General features: G+C 54.1%; 1 protein-coding gene across 5 annotated transcripts in view; it reads right to left on the bottom strand.

Annotated features, from left to right (window-relative positions):
• The window catches only part of ARHGEF10 (Rho guanine nucleotide exchange factor 10), an 88,664-nt gene that overhangs the window by 8,822 nt on the left and 58,624 nt on the right, over window positions 1-21,218 (bottom strand). For 4 of the 5 annotated variants that reach the window (XM_079909424.1, XM_079909427.1, XM_079909425.1 and 1 more), the window contains 9 exons: window positions 18,044-18,159; window positions 17,532-17,659; window positions 17,258-17,358; window positions 15,777-15,898; window positions 14,937-15,023; window positions 12,934-13,139; window positions 12,183-12,340; window positions 9,918-10,060; window positions 2,474-2,648 (listed from right to left, as the gene is read on the bottom strand). In XM_079909424.1, the coding sequence (XP_079765550.1) occupies window positions 2,474-2,648; window positions 9,918-10,060; window positions 12,183-12,340; window positions 12,934-13,139; window positions 14,937-15,023; window positions 15,777-15,898; window positions 17,258-17,358; window positions 17,532-17,659; window positions 18,044-18,159 (1,236 nt within the window). Of the gene's footprint in view, window positions 1-2,473; window positions 2,649-6,012; window positions 6,660-9,917; window positions 10,061-12,182; window positions 12,341-12,933; window positions 13,140-14,936; window positions 15,024-15,776; window positions 15,899-17,257; window positions 17,359-17,531; window positions 17,660-18,043; window positions 18,160-21,218 lie in introns of those variants that run through there. The other variant, XM_079909428.1, reaches the window with a different exon arrangement.

Raw genomic sequence — 21,218 nt, 5'->3', positions numbered from 1 at the left:
CCTAACTCATAAATAACCTTGAGTCTAGTTTAAGTTGCTGAATTCCCTTATGATGTGGTTGATGGTACTTAGAAGAGTTACACTGACTTTTGTATTACATAGAAAATCGTGCCACTTTATTTGGTTACGTCACCCCTGGAAAGCAACGTGCTCACTCAGCGGGGACCTGGGAAGGCTAATCTGACAGGGGGCGGGGGTCTCAGCACTTTTTCATCCAAATACCCTCCCCTGACTGTTCTGGACGAAGAGGAAACAGCTGCATCCTGACGTGACTCACGCAGCCTCATGACCCGGAGGAGATGCCGCCCTCTGAACCACGGGCTGTAACCACCTTGGGGGCCGGGAAGGTTGACCGACGGCCCCTCGAAATGTGTGTGCTGACCCCAGGCGCCGTCATCCACTGTGTCTGCCAAGTATGATGTGGTTTACGGCAAAGCGCTCGAACTAATGGTGCTCAGAACAGAGCTCCAAACCGGACAGAAAGATGCAGCTCAGCACACGAGTCCCAGTCCACAGGGGAAAGCACGCTGAGACCTCGAGGGAACTAAATAGGTTCTCAGTTCTGCTACAAAAAGTCACGAGTTACAGTAGAGTATAGTAGTTTTTTTTTCCAATTGTGTTCTTTTTGGCCTGGGAAGGCTTCATCTCTAGAACCTACTGGAATTTTATATTCCAGTGAGAGCACGAAAGGACAGTTTACACGTTATTGCCATATATACATAAAAAACCCATTTGGGCAACATCACGAACACAACTCTAGAATGAGGTTTACACACGTGTCCAGGATGACGGTGGTCCAAGGACCTGCCGTTCCACAGGCTCACATAGGGTGCACACACGCACTGACACAAGGTGACAAGTGTCAGAGAGGACACAATGAAACACTTCTCACCGTGAAACACTGGCCCAAGGGTAAGGCGATTCAAAGAAGGACAGACGAGACATGGGTGTCTGGCCTCCCTGTTCCCAAAAATACAAGAAAATCAGACCAACGTCAGACGCCTTTCTGAGGACCACATTCAAGAACCACTGCCCAGGCGTAGCAAGAGGACTCTCATTCTAAGTGCCCCTGATTTCTGCTCTAACTGTCCACCTTCCTCACGTCCGCCAGGTCTAGCAGCTACAAACCTAGGAGTAAAACATGAGATGCAGAGAAAGCACAGAATCCCCGGATACTGGTGACCCTGGAGGTATTTCGCGCACAGCAGGCAGATGCGGGAGAACACGCCACCCAAAGGCTCCTTCTGCGTGGGGCTCGGGCTTGGGAGAAAGAGCCCTAAGTCCTGGCACAGGGATAGGAGGCCCAGGGCGGCGGGGGCCCCGAGGGGGGGGCAGGGACTGTGTGTGGTGATGGTGACAGCAGGCGGGGGCACACCTGCCAAGGGGCCCGGGGACGTGGGGCCGCCAGGTGTCCCCACCTGACCACACGGTCTCCTGGCTCCACAGGAACCCAGGCGGATCCTGACCTGAACAGTGAAAGCCACGCAGGTGGATAAGAAACAAGGGAGTCGTTAACTGGGGGATGGAAAGAAGGAAAGAAAACACGATGAAGTACAGCCGGTGGCCCAGGTGCAAACAGGTTATGTGGCCACGGGTACGTGACCGCTGGGCTTTGGTACAACAGGGACCGGGGATTCGAGCACCCTGGGAGGGCTTCCCGCACAGGTCTGTTCACGCGGTGTGGGTGGCAGCCCACGTGCTGCACACCGGATCTTTCTCTTCTCCAACCGGGAGCCAAGAGACGCAGCCAACGTGGGAAAGGAGGGGAATGCCGTGCGGCGTGGGCCTGGTCCTTAAAAGCCCCGTGGAGACGTGGGCCAATACACACCAGGCACACACACCTGTACACAGCAAGCAACGCATATACACACGAGTTACATACATACACACATCTGCAACATGCTTATATACACCAGCCACATGCCCTGCATAACAAGCCCAGGCGTGTACATACTAGCCACACGCCCGTACATAACAAGCCCAGGTGTACATACTAGCCACACGCCAGTACATAACAGGCCCAGGTGTACATACTAGCCACACGCCAGTACATAGCAAGCCGTGTACATACTAGCCACACGCCTGTACCTAACAAGCTCACGTGTGTACATACTAGCCACACGCCCGTACCTAACAAGCCCAGGTGTGCATACTAGCCACACACCAGCCACATGCAGCCCCCACACCCCACTCCTGCACCTTGGCTGGTTTGACTCCCACTGCCAGGAACACCCTGCCCGCGTGGGGCTGGCGGAGCCCCGTGGAGCCCCCCACCAGAGAGTCTCCTTTTCTCTGCCCTCCAACCTCAGATCCTTGCCCCCGCCCCCCGCCCCAGTGCTTTACCAACAGCACTAAACCGTCTGCGATGGGCGGCTCTGACCTCTAAGAAGGGCGCTTTAGTGCGGGTCACCCGACAGCCCCGAGCCCCGGCCCCGGGGGATGTGGCACCGCCCACCAGCGCCCCAGGGCCCACCTGGCAGCATGTGGTGGACCGGGGTGGCGACGTTGACGTCCTGGAGATGTTTGAGCGTCTCTGTGTGGAAGAGGCGGAGCGTGGACCCCGAGGTGAAGGCGAGCCAGATGCCCACGCCGGCAATGGCCATGTGTGAGACCACCATGCCCTCCTCCTGGTGGGCCTCCAGCTGGCTCTGTGGAGACCAAGGAGAAGGCGATGGCGGGGTGTCGGGGGTACAGCACGGAGCTGCACCCCACGTCGCCATCACGGACCCGCCCTCTGGGCTGCGCGTGAAGCCTCGGGTGGTGCTGTCGTCCCCACCATGCCAGCGTGTCCAGCTGGCGCCCCGGATCTCACCTGCCCTCAACCACCTACAGCAAGGGCACCGTCACCCCAGATCCGCAGGTGCTGAGCAGCGCCCTGGACGCCTGTGGACCATCAGCACCCCCAAACCTGAGCGGGAACGAGGGCCACGTCTGCCTGCGAGGAGGCCTGTACGGGCGGCTAAGCCCCTGCCGAGCTCGCAGCGTCCCCTCGGTGTCCAGCCCCGTCCGGTCCCCGGGTGGCCACCTGCTGCTTCTCCGTTTGACCAGGCCCTTCCCAAGCCTCCGGGCTGTGCTCTGCCCCAGGTCTCCATCCCGACAACCCTGCCCACAGGGCCCCCGAGAGGGAACTTTTGGAACTTGTCCCCATGGTGGACGGGCTGGTGCTGGGCAGCTGTGGTCACTGCCTACCAGGGATTGGCGGGGGGCAGGTGGGGTGAAGCTTGGAGACACAGTGAGAAGAAACACTACCCTCAAAGAAGTCCTCTTAGCCCACAGCAGGTCACAATCCTGCACAGCTCTCTAGCCTGAAAAGAGGTAACTTAAAACCCCCTAGGAAAAAAACAGGCTTATGCCTCTGTCCCCTTCCTCAAGGACTGAGAACAGTGCGGGATGCTCTTTACAACCCACTATGGGCCGAGGGGGCCAAAGGCGCCATCCTCGCACGCCTACCCGCGTGGAAAGGGCTCGCCGGTCAGCCCCTCACGCTGCACCCACGCTGCGCGGCACTCCCGAGCTGGACCGAGGGGGACACGTGAGTCTCTGATTTTGTCGGAAGGGAGGCTGCCCGTCCAAGGGCACCACACCTTGTTTTAAGTGAAGACTGCAGCTGGACAGGCAGGGCTGAAGAGCGGCCTGGGGGTCGTCTGAAGCCGGGACTCAGGCGTGACAGTGATTCTGGAGTTCGCAGACGCCCCTGACGGCCTGAGCGCCCAGTCCTGCCATCACCACCTGCCCGGGGCTGCGCATTCCCTCCGGAGTACCTGCGCACCTCCCGGGAGGGAAGACGAGGACCCTGCTCTCGGGGCGGACAACTGGCTCGGGCCCTCGGCCCCTCCTGCAGCCAAAGCCGGGGGGCCGCCGTTTCCTCCGAGACGCCCGTGCTATGCTCACCTCCACAGACACCTCCCTCCGCGCACGTGTGCACCCTCCCACAAAGCGACCCCGATCATCACAGGTCTAATTTAAACACGCGTCAGTGGGGACGAGCCGGTGCCGGCGGTTAGGAAGGACCCCCGAGTTCTTACAGAGTGAGTCCTCCTGAGTAAACACGTATGACTGGAAACGCTGGGCCACACGACAACTCCACGTTTCACTTTTTGAGGAAGGACAGACTGTTTTCCGACAGCTGCCCCATGTCACGTCCCCACCAGCGATGCGTGCAGCTCTCGGCTTCTCCGCGTCCTCTCGGCACTTGTTAACGTCCCTTTTCTATTGCTGTCATCCTCGTGGGCGTGACGTGATGTCTCATGGCGGCTTTGGTTTGCATTTCCCTGAGGACTAAGGATGGTGCACACCCTTCCCTGTGTGGCCGACTGTGTATCTTCTTTGTAGAAATGTCCGTTCGGATCCTTGGTCCGTGTCTGAACTGGACTACTTTTCTTTTGATCGTTGAGCTGTAAGTTATATAAGCTGTTTGTTACGCACTCTCGGCAGATACACGATTCTTAAGTATTTTCTGCCGTTCCGTGGGTCGTCTTTTCACTTTGCGGACAGCCCGTGGAGGTGGCTTGGGCTGCCCTGTACCACAGAAACAGACATGGCTTTCCTCTCCGGCAGGCTTCAAGGGGATAGCTTCCATGCTGTTTTGTGAACCGGCACAGATCCCCTCGGAGGAGGCCCACTGCCGAGACCAGGGCTGCAGGAAGCGGTAGCACTGTTTCGCGTCCCACTGCCCTGTGTGTGTATCACCGAGCAGTAAGGTTTCAGCAGCAGAGCGGGGCTGACGGGGAGGAACGGGGCAAGCAGCGCCCCCCCCCCACATGCGCTGAGTCTCGGCCTCACAGCTCTGCGTCTCTGAAGAGGAGAAGCCCAGCTGGTCCTTCAGGTCAGCTCAGGACAAAGCACTCACTGCTCCCGGAAGGCCATCTCTGGCAGAGCAAGGCGGCTTCCAAAGAGAGGTTAAAAAGGGAAGAAAAACGTCACGTGATGCTGAGAAGTCCTTGTGCTACCTGAGCGTAAAGGAGCTCAGGTACTCGCTCTCCCGGCTGCTGGCTCTTTCACAGTTACTGTTGAAACTTCTCGTGGAAGAAGAGAGAAAGTCGCGGTCTGCTGGTCCTCAACCCCCGTTTCTTTCTAAGAACTCAGCAAGCCCGGGGAGGAGGCAGCCCAGAGCCGCTGCTGGTCGGGGCCCACCCCGTCCCTGCCGTCCGGCGGCTCCGTTCGGTTACTGCCTTGGCCGCCCCACTCCCATCCTCTGTCTTGCGGGCCATCTTGTCCCACGCGTCCTGCACGCTGCTTCCCGGCCGCCCCGTGGCCACCTCCACCGCTGCAGCGGCTGCCCGGGTCCACCACTGTCTGCTCACGGGTCTTCGGCGTCTCACAACTGGCTGTTTTTCTTTACAGAAGTGCCTCGTTCTGCAAAACCTACCTCAGATTCTCCCTCTCTGTCCTCCACCCACGGGGAGTGGAATTCTCCCGACAGAGCTCTGGAGCAACCTTCTCAGTGAGTCTTCAGTCCCCAATCTCACCCCCCTTTCAACTCCTTGCAAAAAAAAGTCCTCGGAGAAGACAGATTTCCTGGCGTCTGTCCCTTGGTTAAATCCCCACACGGCCCCCATCGCGCACAGCGTGGCGGGGCTCAGGACGTCACGCGTCGATCTGCCCCGGGAACCAAGCCAAGTGCGGCTGCCCTCACGGTCACGGCCTCGGCCTCACCAGAGCTGCCCAGACAGGCCCCGTGGGCGCTCACGGCAACAGAGGCTGAAACCCCAGGAACCGAGGCCGGGGACCGCACGCTCCTGCGTGCGAGGGACCAGGTGCCCTCTGACCACACCTGCGCCAACCCCACGTCCCCACGCGCGGACTCACCCTGTTTCTGGGCAAAGGTCCTCCAGGAACTGCCTTCTCATGTCCTGACACACAGCACTCCTCCTCTGAGATGTCGTGCGTTTTTGCCGCCCTCTGAAGTCCTCCTCTCCCCGGACAGGGCGGCTTTACGGGCCTGTGACCCTCGCGGGGTCTCAGGCTCAGAGGGCTCCGCACCTGGCGTGATGCTCGGGCTGCTGGCATCTCGGAGTCCGGGCTAACTGACGTTGGACGTGGGGCCCTGCAGGTGCTGTAGCCAGTCCTGACCCCAGACCTGCCCCCAGGGGCCAGGTAGCTGGTGTTGCCCTCACCTGTTCTGGCACGGCACCTGGCCTGTGAGTTCTTCCTGGGCTTTGGTACAGCACTGTACTTCTTAAATGCGTGACACGTTTGTGCTGGATGATGGGTGATGTGAACAATAATTTATCTCTGGGATGCTGGCCATTGTCTCCCACCTTCTCAGAGGCTTGGTCTTCTGTGTGAAAACAGGAACTTTGGGCAACAGGGTGTCGGAGTCTCCTGCCACCTTGAAATCATGCGGATCTGAAGGTCTCTGCAGGGTAGGGTAGCAGGGCCGGGACCGGCAGTAGGTGTTCAAGAACCGGTCTGCCTACCAGCTTGGGTCTGTCGCCTCTGTGCCCTGCATTTGTGTCTTTCTATACGATGACGGGAATTTATCTCATCAGGAAAAACACGCATCAACTCAGAAAACGCTCTGCTACTAGGTCACCTTTAGTATCGTATCCATTTCATTCTTTCATTCTATTTTTGTCTTCAACGTCGGGGGTAGGGTTGGAAGGAAAGCTTTTTCTTCTTCTCCTGTCCTTCTGTCTGTCTGTCCTGAGTCAGGAACACTGCACATTGCAGAAAATCGAAAGTAAGGAAGGACAGGTCTTACTTTAAACAGCTCCAGTAATTAAACCGAAACTACCTGTGAAATCGGGGCTCCGAGAAACAAAGCTGTGAGGTCAGCACCCGCCGTATCCTCAACAAACCTCCCGCTCTTCAACGTCAGGTTGCTTTCAGAGCTGCGTCCGTGTTCCTAAAGCTCAACATTTTCTTAAAGGGCATGAAGTAAACCCCGTGAAGAAGGCCCTACGTAGCTGGGAAGGAAGAAAGAAGGCGCCCCCCCACCCCAGATCCAGGTGCAATGACTGCAGCTTCATTACGTGCATTTAACGCTTATGCTTCCCCGTCTGCTTCCCCTGACCTGGCGGGAAGGCGGGGAGTTTTATTGCTGCCGCGCTGGGCGCGCACAGCCCGCCTGGCTCGGCACCTCTGGGTGAGGTGCTCGGCGCTGCCCCATCAGAACGCCGAGCTGGCACTGCAGCCCCGCTGTCCCCGCTGCAACTGTGCCAGCCACTGCCGTGCAGAGGCCACCGCGAGAACGTTCATGCCCCTGGACATCAGAACTCACATCCTGCTCAGCCCACCGCAGAGCGAGTGCAGCCTCGTGGCCCCATGTCGCTGGCCCTACAGACAGGGCACATTCAGGGAGCTTCCCTGTAGCAGCTGCCCTCACCCCAACCAAAGAGGCTGCAGACGCATTGCGGTTTCAAGCCTGCAGAGCTGCACCGGTACCCCAACTGTGGTTTCCCTGCCCGGCGGAACTACTGGATAAATTACGTCTTTTTAATAACAGAGTAGATTTTGCTTCTCTCTCTATAAACACATTTACTCATTTTGGTACTAAAAATGCACAGAAAGGAGGCTTTTATTTAAATCCAAATATGTTACTTCTGAGCCTTCAAGATTTACAGCATACACATCCTTTGGAGCATGTGGAAATAACCCTTTAATGATAATAAGGTCATAACGTTACGTTAGTCTGGAATCGCCTTGGCGGCAGCTATACAAACCATCATTCCGGCTTTCGGTACGAATTTATGGCAAAATTAACGTATTGGTTTTGGAGAGATGTTCTAAAGAAAGATTGTTACGTTATTATTCCTTCTCTGTGAAAAGAAACTGAAATACAGCTAACAGAATGCTATTTCTGGCTCTTGTATATTTACTCTAATAATAATTTATTCTAGTAATAAACAGCAACCACTACTGGGGTGCTCTTTGCTGGCAATATTACCTCTCATTTTGATGAGGAAGTTGGTTGATCGCCAGCTTGTGGATCAGAGCCTGAGGCTCAGGTAAGCGGCTCACCTGCGACCACCGTGCAGTGCACGGTTGAGTTAGGATCTGGACTCTGACCCTCACTACGTCACCGATAAGGTGCGACACTGATGGTGTACAAGGCAGTGGAATACAGCCCAGCAGTGGTTACAGCGTCTATAAAGTGCCCTGCACAGGGGCCGCGGTTAATGACCTCTCCACACCCCACTGAGGGCTTCTTATTACTCTGAGGCATGTGAAGTAAAAAGGAGCAGGTGGAGAGAAGTAGAAACAAGAAGTTACCATAAAAATACTGGGCAGAGACTTCCCTGGCGGTCCAGTGGTTAGGACTGCGCTCTCACTGCCAAGGCCCTGGGTTCAATCCCTGGTCAGGGAACTAAGATCCCAGAAGCCACGCGGTGCAGTGGGGGAAAAAAAAAAACAAAAAAACGAGCAAAAGCAATTTCACAGGTTTGTCTCCTGCCTCCTATTCTGGACATCAGCCCCATCTCCTCTATGGCCGGCCGGCTGACCGGCTGACCCCGTCACTTGAGGAGGCTCCGTCCTGCGGGCCCCTGGGGAGCTCACATCGGAAACAACACAGGTGGAAGAACAGTTTGCGGTCTAACAGCAAGAGTGCCAGCCTAGAGTCCATGCAGGACCGAGCTCCTGGCCGCAGCACCTCGGCTCCTGGGCGTGGACCTGCTCCCCAAGCCGCCCACAGGGATTCGGGGCAGCATCTGAAGAGGCCCCGGATCCACAGAGAGGTGGGCCCACCCCCCCGCAACCCTCACCTGAACACACTTCCCTTCCCACTACCTTCCTTGTGAGGGTTGTGAGATTTTCACTTGTGAGGTAGTTCACTGGCTGCAAAAGCACCCGTGTTATAGGAGTTTCCTTACGGCAGAGCGGAGCGAACAGACAGACGGTGATGAACAGGGAGGAAATAAGTAGGTCTGTCTCATCTTTAACAATAAAAGGAGTAACATGGCTAAACACATTACACGTGTATCGCATGTTTTAGTAACGTGGCTAAAACATTCAAGAGGTCCAATGAGAAGTGAAATTCATCTCCATGTGTATATATGTACACACACACATACATGTGTATATATGTACACACGCACACACACGTGTATGGCTACATGTTTACGTACGCCCACGTGTGAGTACACTATCTGTGTGTGTGTATTGTGAGTACGTCGCCTACTTGTATTTCTTCTGTGAGCTGCCTGTTCATGTCCTTTGAACGTTTTCTATTAGCTTGGTTTCTTCTCTTTAACTTAGCAAGAATCCTCTTTCTATAAGAACACTAACACTTGGCGGCAGGTGCAGCAAATATTTTATCAGTTTTCATTTACGAGAGTTTTGATACAAACAACACACAGTAGATGTTAAAAAAAAAAAAGTTCTAAAACTTCACCAAATTTATCATATTCTTTACCGTGGCAACTTCTAGGTATACGACGTATCTGGAAAGTTCCCCCCACTGCCAAGTCACGGAACCATCCTACTGTTTGTACCTTGTCAGTCTGTGGCTTTGTTTGTAATTCTAACATCCCTCGCTCCAGAATGCCGCCAATGGTGAACAGCTGGGGCCTGAGACGCAGTCTGGTTTCTCCCAATGACTATGATCTCTACTGAATAATCCATTTATCACACTGACTTGAAACGCCTCTTCAATCAAACACTAATTTTCCACATGTCCTTGAACACTTACTAGTATGTTCATACCGAATACACCTTTTAAAGTAACGTCTGTATTAAAGGTAAATAACAGACAATCAGTCCACGGATGTGGCTAGACAAGGGCTGTGGGACTTTCGAGTTAATCCTTCCTTCTAAGCCACACTAGGAGGGATTTTCTTTCTGCACAGAGCCGCAGGCAGGACACTGCCTGACCTTTCTACCCGCGAGGGGCGATCCTCGACATCAGCCTGGGAAGTTAGTCGCACTGGTTCTGAAGTGCGTCTTCCCGCACTGTGTAGCCACTTAAAATGACTTACCTCCACGGCGTGAGTCTCCACGCTGATTACAGACACTTGACCTCCAGACGCCGCCCACAGTGTGTCTTCCATCATTAGCAGACTTCGAACTGGGAGGACGCCTAATTTTATCACTGTTTGAGGTTCGGAATTCCAGGATCCATCTTAAAAGAAGATATTTCTTTCAATTTCATTCAAATTCAGTTTCTCAAACAGACATTTCTCCAAAGAAGAAATACAGATGGGCAACAGGTACATGAAAAGGTGCTCAACATCACTCATCATCAGGGAAATGCAAATCAAAACCACCATGAGATGTCACCTCGCACCTGTCAGAACGGCCATCATCAAAAATACAAAAAAATACAAGTATTGGTGAGGATGTGAGGAAGTGACAACCCTTGTGCACTCTCGGTGGGAATGTAATAAATTGGTGCAGCCACTGTGGAAAACAGTACAGAGGTTCCTCAAAAAACTAAAAATAGAACTGCCGTACGATCCAGCAATTCTAGTCCTTGGTATATAACCGAACAAAACGAAAACACTAATTTGAAATGACACTTGCACCCCAATGTTCAATGCAGTACTATTTACAGCAGCCAAGACCTGGAAGCAACCTAAGTGTCTATTAACAGATGAACGGATAAAGAAGATGTGGTACCTACATACGATGGAATATTACTCAGCCATAAAAAAGAATGAAATCTTGCCATTCGTGACAACACGATGGAACTCGAGGGCATTATGCTAACTGAAATGAGTCAGACAGAGAAAGACAAATACCGTATGATCTCACTTTTATGTGGGATCTAAGAAAGCCAAACTCATAGAAACAGAGAGTAGAAGGGTGGTTGACAGGGGCTGTGGGTGGGAAAATGGGAGATGTTGGCAAAGGGTTCAAACTTCAGTCATAAGATGAATAAGCTCTGAGGATCTAGTGCACAGCATTACGATTACAGTTAACAACACTGTATGGTACACTTAAAAGTTGTTAAGAGACTAGATCTTAAATGTTCTCACCACAGAAAAGCAACGGTAAGTATGTGACGTGATGGAGGTGTGAGCTGGCAGACGGCGGTGATCATTTTGCGATATGCCTCAAATCAAGACACTGTACACCTTAAACCTACACAATGTTATATGTCAGTTACAGCTCAATAAAGCTGGGAAAAAAGGTTCAAATACCCCCCTCCCCAATTAAATAAATCAAAATAAAGCCTAAATAAATTCGTAACACTGGAAGAAATGGACACAGACACTCCAAATCAAGTTGGGAGGCCTGCTAGACCAGACATATTATAGTAATTTCAAAATTTCAACTTGTTAATAATTCCCATGAAATTTAATCTCTACCGGATCAGTGGAAAAAACAACTTGAATGAGCAAAGCCGTGCTACCAAGGCCAGATAAAGGTCGCAGAGAAGAGAAACAGAATCCCACGATAAACACTCACATGGTTCTAAATAAACGTGTATTTAAACACAAATCCCATCCAGCAGGAGAGAAACAACGCGTCCTCGCAGAGTAATCATGCCCCCCGAGGTGCCCCTGATCCTGACACCCACCCCCACCCCCGGAATCCGCCTTCAGAAGGAACGGCTCCTGCCCTTCCAGCCCCTCGCGTCCCAGGGACCTGCAGTGGCTCCAGCCTCAGGACTCCTGGGATGGACGCTCATCCTCCAGGGCTCGCCTGACTGCCGTCCTCCAAAGAGCCTGGACCCCAATGCCTGCAGGCGCTCCTCCCAGGGCTCCTGAGCCCCCCAGTCGCCCCCCAAGCTGGCCTAAGCCCTAGTTTTATGGTCTGTTTATGGTCCAACCCCTCAGGGTGTGAGAAGTAGGACTGCTCGAACCTGTGGCCACAGGGGATCAGCCCAGGGTCTCCCGAACCAGGCTGACAATCAGATTCTCCCTGTGGTGACGGTGACACTGGGCCCCCAGCCTGGTGACAGCCACACCACACCGAAGGGGCATGCACCTCACTCCACCCCAAAGAGAAGCCCCGAGGGCCTTGAGCAAGGGCAGGATAAAGGCCTGCACTGAACGCATCCCTTTGAGGAACACGGAGAAGCCAGCAGGAGGACTGACTGTGCAACGATGGCGGGTGGCTGTCTATCTCACACACTCCTTTAAGGACCGAGCGAGTCACAGGTGCCTCAGGACGAGGGGTGAAAAACGCCGATGAGCCTCGCATTCTGCGAGGCCCGGTGCAGGGTGACACTCCCTCGGCCCACCCCAGGCGCGGCCGTGGCCCCTGCCGCCCTGCAGACGCGTCTGTGTCCCGCTCACCGTCCGCCCTGGCATAGATGGCCACGGCCCCGTTGACCAGGCCGGCGTACAGGCTCTGGGGCGTGCAGGCCAAGCTCATGACCGTGGATTTCTCGGGGGTGAAGAAGTGCTGGAGCCGCACCTTCTTGGAGCCTTGGCTGCTTTTATAAATGGAAATGCTGGAAAAGAGAAAGGGCAGCTCGTGGGTACGTTTGCTCACGGGAAGTGCAAGCCCGCCGAGCAGAACCACGTTCGACCTTCCTGTCCATCCCCCGCATCCTGCCACTCCTTCCAGAAACGTCCCACTTGGCCGTGTTGTAAAGACTGCTACCACTTTGATCTCCCTCTTTTTTCTTTTAAAAGAGAAGTTCTGCGGTATTAAACAAACAAACACCTTAGTTCTTCCTGTAGATCTAGGAACTTCACATCAGGAAAATCATCGTAACTCTCCTTTATACTCTGACCATGTTCCGTGTGAGAAGAACACAGAACAAGGCTGTCTCGTTGCAAAGCGTAAGAGTGACGTGCACTTTAAAGCATGAACAAGGATGAAGCGTGTCCACGGCGAAGGGCAGGAAGAACTAGAACTTTCCCCGCAAGGAGCTGCTGCCCCCCTGGGTTTCCTAGGGTGACTTCCTCAGTCACTGGCTCCTTCAAAGTCCTGGACCCAACAGTCTCCACCCGCGTCCCAACAGAGGGGGGTCAGGGAGGGGCCGGCGGACTCCGCCGCCTCGCGGCTGGCAAAGCCGAGGGGCCCGTGTGCGACGCTCACCTCCCCTCCTCCGTCCCCAGGCAGACGGTGGGGATGCCCAGCACTCGGCCCCCCGTGCTCTCGGGCTCCCGGGGCCTGTCCTCTGCGGGCACGTACACCATGCACAGGACGCGGGACTCCACGTTGAAGCACTCGATGACCTTGGGGCTGGAGTTTTGAAAGGAGACGATGGCTATCTGACCCATCTGACTGGTGCAGCTTCCGATCTGGGGGGTTCGGGAGGGAAGAAGTGGGCTGCAAGGGGCTCCACAGCACGTGCACGGCTGACACCCCACAGCCACGGCAAGACCCGGCTCCCACGTGGGAACCAGCTGGCCGATGAGGACCAAATAACCTTTACACAGTCTGCTCACAGAGCCCCGCCCCCCTGCAACATGTTTGATTAGGTCATCTTTTTCTTTTAATTTTAATAACAAGAACACAGCTTTGTTTTTGTAAAAGTCACATTTACATCCTTTAAAAACCACACACCTAGCACCACAGGATGGTAAAGGCCTACCCGTGCACAGTTCAAAGTCTGAAAAAGCAGGCTGGTGTCAATTTTAAACCAGGCCTTGCCTGAAGAAACAAGGGCTTAAAAAGAGACAAAAAGGGGTGAGACTGGATCTCAAAGTGGGTCCCCGGCATTTAACACATCAGGGAGTGTTGTTGTTTTTCTAGAACTTGTACTACTGCTGCCATGATAGTTATGAGCCCCCTGTTTGCTCAGCAAGGTTTGTTTCCCAACTTAAACCTAAATTGGATTGTCTTTTCAGTGGGAAGGAGCCGGATCCTGTCACCAGGGAAGAGCACGCCTGGCTCTACACGAGAACGCTCGCCTGGTTCCGGGCAGTGTGCGTTCTTCACAAATGCCTCTTCTTTTCCATCAACATTGAGGATGTCGTGACCCTCTCCTTATTCTAACGGATTTTCCCCTTCTGATCAATAAGCATGCCGCCTTTCCCGGGACAATGGCGAACTGCCAGGCCCACTCGGGCCTACAGGAAGCGGGGTCTGACCAGGTGCAGGTCCTGAAATGGGAAAAACCTCCTCTAAAATTCAAAAGCCCTGAGGGAATTCAGCCCATCCCTTCGTTCTGGGCTGAGTGCAGAGAGCTATCAGCTCATCAGGCTGTTTTCTTTCCAAAACTCAACCAGGGACTCCAAGCAGGCCAGCGCTCTGGCTGTGAGACGGGGCGGGGTGTGTGGGGAGTTACGCGGGGTCAGGACACCCGGGAGAGAGCCAGGTAGGGCTGCAAAAGGACAGAGGGCCCATCGTGGAGGAGGTCTGGCGGCTCCCCACAAGGGGGGCACCAGGAGACCTGAAAACGCACCACAGAGCAATTCCTCTGGTTTGCACGAGCCAGCAACGTCTACTGCAAACGCAGGACCGTTCAAAGGCAGCGCTTCATTTGGAAGAAACTAATTTTAACTGCTAAGTCCCCAGCATGAACAGCCAGCATGGTCTTGGAAGAGAAAAAACTCCATGCCATTTAACCGCCCAAACTGAAAAAATATTCCAATGCTTCTATTAGTTCATGGACTTTGGACTGAATTTAATCTGGTTAAGTTTTACAGGAAAAAGAAAAGAGAGAAATGTTTTAATGCCTTAGAACTCGACACCTTTTCCAAAAGTGATCAGCCCCCTTTCCTGTTTGTGTCCCCCATGTTTATAGACACAATTTGGGACACACCAGCCACAACGAGCTATCAGACCACTCAACTCTGCCATTTCTCATCTCATTAGCTGTGGACATGGATTATTCATGAACTTGCATTAAAAACAAACAAAAAGGGGCTTCCCTGGTGGCGCAGTGGTTGAGAGTCCGCCTGCCGATGCAGGGGACACGGGTTTGTGCCCCGGTCCGGGAGGATCCCACATGCCGCGGAGCGGCTGCGCCCGTGAGCCATGGCCGCTGAGCCTGCGTGTCCGGAGCCTGTGCTCCGCAACGGGAGAGGCCACAGCAGTGAGAGGCCCGCGTACCGCAAAAACAAACAAACAAAAAACAAACAAAAGCATCTTACCCATAGGAAACCATGAGCCGTGGAAAACGAGTCTGGCTGATTCTCATTATTTAGGTAAGGCTCAGGATTATAAACGGCACATTCGATCTAAAGGGGAGAAAAAAATCAAAGGCCCGAATTTCAAATGGGACTCAGAGGAGGCCAGAGGGCACGTCTCACAGGGATGACAGCGTTCTGACATAAACCACGGCAACTCCAAAGGCTAAGAGAGGGAAAGATCGATGTACGAGTCTCAGAAATTTGCTTTTTAGAAGCAACACCTAAGTGTGCCCCGGGCAGCTGCAGCTCTGGGTTGAGGCCACACCGACAGGGCCCTTGCCTCTCCCGGGGAGCAGGTTCTGCCAGCGGGAATGGTCCCCATCAGCTGAGGGAGCTCCAGGGAAGCCCGGGTTCCAGGACTGAGTGTCGGCCAGAGACCAAAGTGAGAAAGGATAATGCGTTTCTTAAAGAAAGACACACCCACGCGTCTCTGCAGTCTGTGTGGACACCGGCCGCAGTGCTTGGGTCCACTGCACAGGGACACCGACAAAACGCCACCCGCAGACGGGGTCTGCTTCAGCCAAGAGCGGGCACCATGCCTCGGGCCACCGGAAGGTCTCCAATTATGACCACGTGGAAGCCGAGCCGCCCAGCGACGGGCACGGAGCTGCCGGACCTGAGCCGCGGGGCCTGAGCGCGGGGCCTCGGAGGAAGGCCCAGCACCGGCTCCGGCTCCGGGTAAGCAGCCTCTGGCTTCAGACCACCACCCTCCTAAACGACTTCTACACAAACGGGCCCCAGAGGGGCCACGCCCAAGGCTGCCCCGGCGCCCCTTCCTGGTAACCGCCCGCCGCCCGTCACCTTGAACTCCTGCTGCTTGGCCACCGTCACGGGCATGTGTCCCACGAGGAGGGGGTGCCTCTCCTTCTTGATCTGATTCCCGTCGTCCTCCACGTAGAACCAGCCCAGGTGGTTCTCTTCCTCTGTGCCCGCGCCGGGGGAAGGGAACAGAGGTGGGCAACGAGCACAGGCCCGGGGGCAGGGGGAGAGTCTGGCCCCTACTTTGGGTAAGACTGGAGAACTGAGGGTTTTCCTTCTGGAAAACAGCACAGCCTCTTCTCACGGGGGAGGTTGCAGACTTGCGGCTTTATGAGGTAAGCGCTCTGCCCTGAGTCTAACGGACGCCCACCGCCCCGTTCCCGCCTTGTGGACCAGCCATCGGCTGGGGGCGGGGGCACTGCAAACCATCAAAGCGCAAACCGCCTGGGTCTGGTCTGTTTTCCTCTGTCCCTTTTTCAAACTAGCTGAGATGTTTAGATTCAAACACCACGGACAGAGTGAGAAGTTTTCTAACATGGCACAAAACCATGGGACAAGAAAGTACGACGAAATCAAGAAATGTTTTACTACAAAGCAAGTCATCCATCTCAGCTTTGAAAACGTGACGCATCTGAAGATAAACGGGAGCTTATCCTCAGAGCCTATCCGTGTCCTTGTTCACGGGGTCACCCCGAAGCTGGCCTGATAAACCACTGAGTCATTCAGGGAGGGAGGGAGCCCTGTTCCGAGGATCACAGGCCAGCCCGGATGGCCCTCCTGCCACCTGCCTCAGATCACAAGGCCTATTTCTCTTCCGTATTTTATTTTCGGTTAACATTTCGGATTGTTTTGCACCTGAATGAGAGTTTTACACACACATGGACGCAGGACATCCCCGTGTCCTGAGTAACAGACCTGTGTGTGTGTAAATAACATCCAGGTATCTTATCCCACCCACCCATCTATCTAAATGTTCGCTACACAGATCAAAAGAAGGCAAGGCTAAAGGGACGTAGGGACAAGAAAATAATCAGAGTCACTCCCACCTCTGATAGAACCACAGGACTTATTTTTCGTGCTTAGAGGGTCTTCAGGGACAATTCGGTCCACTCCTGTGTTTTATTTCACAGGTGAGGGGTGAGGAAACAGGCTGAGACGAGACATCACCTTCTCATCCTGTGGACCAGACCCGGGACTGGGTCCTGCCTCACAGGCCACACACTCAGAGGACTTTCACTTGTGTTGAACCATCTCAACTCATATTAATGTTTTGTTATAATAAAAGTGAGGGTTTTTTCCCCTACAACCCTTAACTTATAACACAAACGTCTTAAAAATCGCTGCACTAGGGTTGATTTTTCCCACGTGGAAACATTCTTTCAGGTGAATGGGTGAACCTGTTGTAAGGTTTACTTCTCAGCCGTGACCTCGTCCTCTCGGGCGTGCATTTCATCACAGAAGAGGAACGGGCATTGTGTCTGGTTCGAACATGCCTCATTTAGCTGAGATCAACCGGCTCTTACCGAGGGCGAGCTTGGCCATGTGCAGGTTGTTGATCCAGGACTCCTTGATGGCGGCGGTGAAGGTATTGAACACGGCAGTGAAGAAAGTCGGCCGGCCGCACCTGCCGGGGAGAAGAAAAGACACTGCACTCCACGCAGTGGGCTCCGTCCTGTGAAACCCAATCACGGGGCCTGCCCCTCCGATATAATCCCCAAACCGCGAAGACATGCACGTCATGACAAAGGGCCCCATTTTCGGTGCTGGCCCGGAGGCTCCCTTCCGACGTTTACTGACTTGTCCTGTTTCCCCGGGAGCTGTAACTGGATCCGACAGCAGTCGGCCGCTCTGATCTCCTCTTCCTTCTTCAGAATAAGCCTCTGTAAACCCGAGGTCCAATCGTGGGCTACCGACTGGTTCAAATTCTAGGAAGGAGATGCACAAGCACACGTAAAGGTGTTAATAAGACGGGACCATCCCGAGGGAGAGAAAAAAAGGGATGCCGAGACATGAAAAACCCAGGGAGACCAGTAACACTCATCGGATCAGGAAGAAAGCACCTTTGGGAGGTGGGTCACGTGGTGCTGGGACATTCCTAAGAGAACTGACGCTCAAGTCAGCCTCCGGATGAACAAAAGTTACACCAAAAGCGCTTCACCTTCTCCGAAATAGGAGAAAATACACAATCAGATGGATTCTTAAAGTAACATCAGTTCTTGCTTTTGACAGAACCAGGAGGGTGGGGTCACGTGCTGACAACGACTTAGAAATTAAAAGAGAATTTGAAGCCAAGTGGCTTCGACTGTCACCTGATAGTTTCCTTTGAGGTTTCCAACCAGTTGAGTGATTTGACCGATGACATTTAAGTCATGCAGCAAGTTTTGTAAATCTTGATACAGCTGCCCCGGCCCCATGTAAACTCTGTCTGCAAAACAAGACAACAAAAAGCACAAATCTCAGGCGTGTTCACGCCGGGGCTTGAGGAAGGAGACACAAGAAGGGAGTCTTGTTCATCCAGATTTTTCTAAAAGTGAACGTTTTCAAGTAAGTAGATGCTTTTCCCTTTCCGACCTTTCATTTTGACATAATTTTAGACTTTACAGAAAAGCTGCAACAGCACAGAGTTCCCTGGACCAGGTCTTGGATGTTAACCTTGCAGAACCACAGAGGCATCGTGCAAAGCAGGAATTCCCATTGCTGCAGCAACTCCAACCAGCGCGGGCTCTACTCAGACCTCACTGGCTTCCCCACGGAGGCCAGTTTTCCAGGAACGCGAAGGCGGGTCCCACGACGCATGAAGCTGTCACACCTCCATAAGTCTCCTCCAGTCTGCTAGGTCAGTGCCTCAGGCCATCTCTCTCTCACGACCTTGACATTTTTGAAGGACGCTGGTGAATTAGTCCATCGGATGTATCACAATTTGTATTTTTAAAGCACCGTTGATGTAATCACTATTAGTAAAAGATCCCTGGTCTCTAGAAATGACCTTTAATCGCAACCAAAGTTTCAACAACCGCGCTCTTCCCAACGCCAACCTGAGCGCCCCAGTGAGTCTTCTCTAAACGCTTTTCTAAAAGGATGGAGAGGAGGCCTGCAATGAGCTGGGTGGGTGCACAGGCTCCCAGCGCCCGCGAGAACAGCACCCACTGCTGACTCGGGCTGATCGCTTAGCCAAATGATCTAAGTCTGGGGGACATTAAGCAAACGGTTAGCACACAAAGAGTTCTGAAGCTACTGGAGGGTTTCGGGAGTGAAGTGGGTGGATGGTGAGGATGGTGACTTTCTACGCACCTCAGTGTAACTCTTGCCTGACCGGTGGAGTCATCTGGAAGCCCTGTGTGAGCAGCCATCCCAGGGGGGACAGTGCAGAGATTTGGAGCTGATTTAGAGCTCTGCCTTCTGTGTCTGTAACCAAGAGCATCATAAATGAATAGGTACCTGTAAAGCCTCTTTACTCTTTATCAGAGAATAAGTAAAGTGCAAGGTTCAGACAGAGATGGCAGAACAAGAAAGAAAAGGAAGGAAGGAAGGAAAGGGCAGATTCCTCTGTGCACCTTCTGAACACACAGGGACGCCCTGGAGGTGGGCGGATGGTCCTCGGTGTGAAAACAAGAAGGGCTCGGGCAGCCCCAGGGCTGCCACACTCGGACTCCTGGGTCACCAGGAGCCTCCTGCCAACCCGACACACTGGACTGATGCCGTCCACCACCCGGCAGCTGGGACCCGACAGGCCCAGCCTGTCCAAGCAGAGGGAGGGCGGGGTGGGAGCCGGGGAGGACGAGGCCCAGCGTCCAGGGTGGTCTAGAGTCACGTGTTGGAGCAGAGAGGTCAGCAGGCGCCCGGGACAGGCTCTGGAGACGGGGAAGGACAGGAAACGGGAGGTCACAGGACTGGGCCTGGTTCCTCCTTAAAGCTGCGTTCACGAGGCCCCACCAGCCCCATCCTATCTCATCAAGGATAAAACCAACGCTGCCTGAGTCACCCCATCCCCAGAGGGAGAAGAGGACTTTTCCTGGCGGGTTAGAGAATCTTCCTTATTGGGCAGAAAGAGTTTCTCTGCCTTTACCCAACGTGAAAACATCTCAAAGTTCACACGTGTGGTGAGCGTCAGAGATGCTTTATGGAAGGGCACGCTGGGGACACAAACCCACAAACAGCGAGTAAGATGCTAATGAACCCGGAGGACGCGCACGAAACACCACAGCATCCACTCAAGTCACACAAGACAGAACAAAGAGCCGTCGTTCTTTTCCCAAACGTTACTTTCAGTTTAGGAAAGAATCTCTTTTTCTGGCTACATTCATATAAACAACAGATCTGCAAATCAAGATTTTTGTTGGGTGGACTTCCTACCATCTGGTCACAATGCCCAGCACCCTGGGTTTCTGGGAGCAGACGGCTTCTCACTGCGCCCGTCTCCATGGAAACCCCTGCAGTTTGGCTTGAAAATTCAGGGTTTGAAAGCTAAGTGGAGTCCATGTGGCCAAGGAAACAGCAACACTGCCCAGAGACTCCCCGTGGTGCGGACTCAGGCCCCGGCGGGTGTGGACCGGCTGCAGCTCTGAGGCCGAGGCCCCTGCGTCACACCAGCCACCGGGGTGGTGGGAGAGTCCGGGCCCGGGGGTCTCCAGGCAGGAGGCGCGGCAAGGAGGAGTAAACGGGGTACGGAGACACTGCAAACGGAATCCAACCCAGAGACAGTGGGTGGTTCTGGGGTGGCGAGAGGGATGCAGGGCGGGGGCTGAGTAAACACCCCACTGAACGAGAGAGGCAGACCTGCCCCACCCAGCAGTCAGCAGGCCTCGGGACAAGCTCTCCTTTCCAGAACTTTCCTTTCATTCAGAAAAGTTTGATATCTTACAAATCAAGGACTTTTTTTTTACCGAGGAAGAACGGACTGTTAAAAATTACACATCTTCAGGGCACAGTCTGGCGACCGGATACGCACACTTCTGTGGGAGCCTCTCTCCCACCCTCCCGCCTGGACTGCGCGGTGGCCTCTGCCCGGCAGGCCAGCCCCCGCCGAGCACCCTGTCCCTCTTGGGCAGCTGCTTCCGCATGGGGAACACACTTCTCTGCTTCCTCTGATGGCGAGGCTGGTGCCTACAAAGGAGCCCGGGTCTAACAGGGAACTTTCCCTCCTTTTCCTTCCAGAATGGAGTCGACCCAAAGTCGCATCTGCAGCCGAAAGAAAGCTTGACGCCCTGCAGAGCGAGCATCAGCTCCGGCCCTGGACCCTGGGTCCAGGGCCCCTCCGTCTGCCTCAGAGCTGGCCTCACGTGCAAGATTACAGCCAACCTCATGCAGGTTTCACTTCTGTTTGTATCATGAAGAGCACCTCCTCCCTGCCCCTGAGCACCTGCTTCATGTTTATTCTTCACACTTTGTCTTCAGCTGGGCTCACTTCTCCGGTCTTCGGTTTTATCTGCCCTTCTCCCACCCCGGCCTCTGCACTTGGCTGTGGAGACCCTCCCTGCGTCCCCA

The sequence above is a fragment of the Stenella coeruleoalba genome (genome assembly GCF_951394435.1).
Source record: "Stenella coeruleoalba genome assembly, chromosome: 21".
Lineage (NCBI taxonomy): Eukaryota > Metazoa > Chordata > Mammalia > Artiodactyla > Delphinidae > Stenella > Stenella coeruleoalba.
Note: the sequence above shows the minus strand (reverse complement) of the source record. Positions and strands in the feature narration are given on the sequence as shown.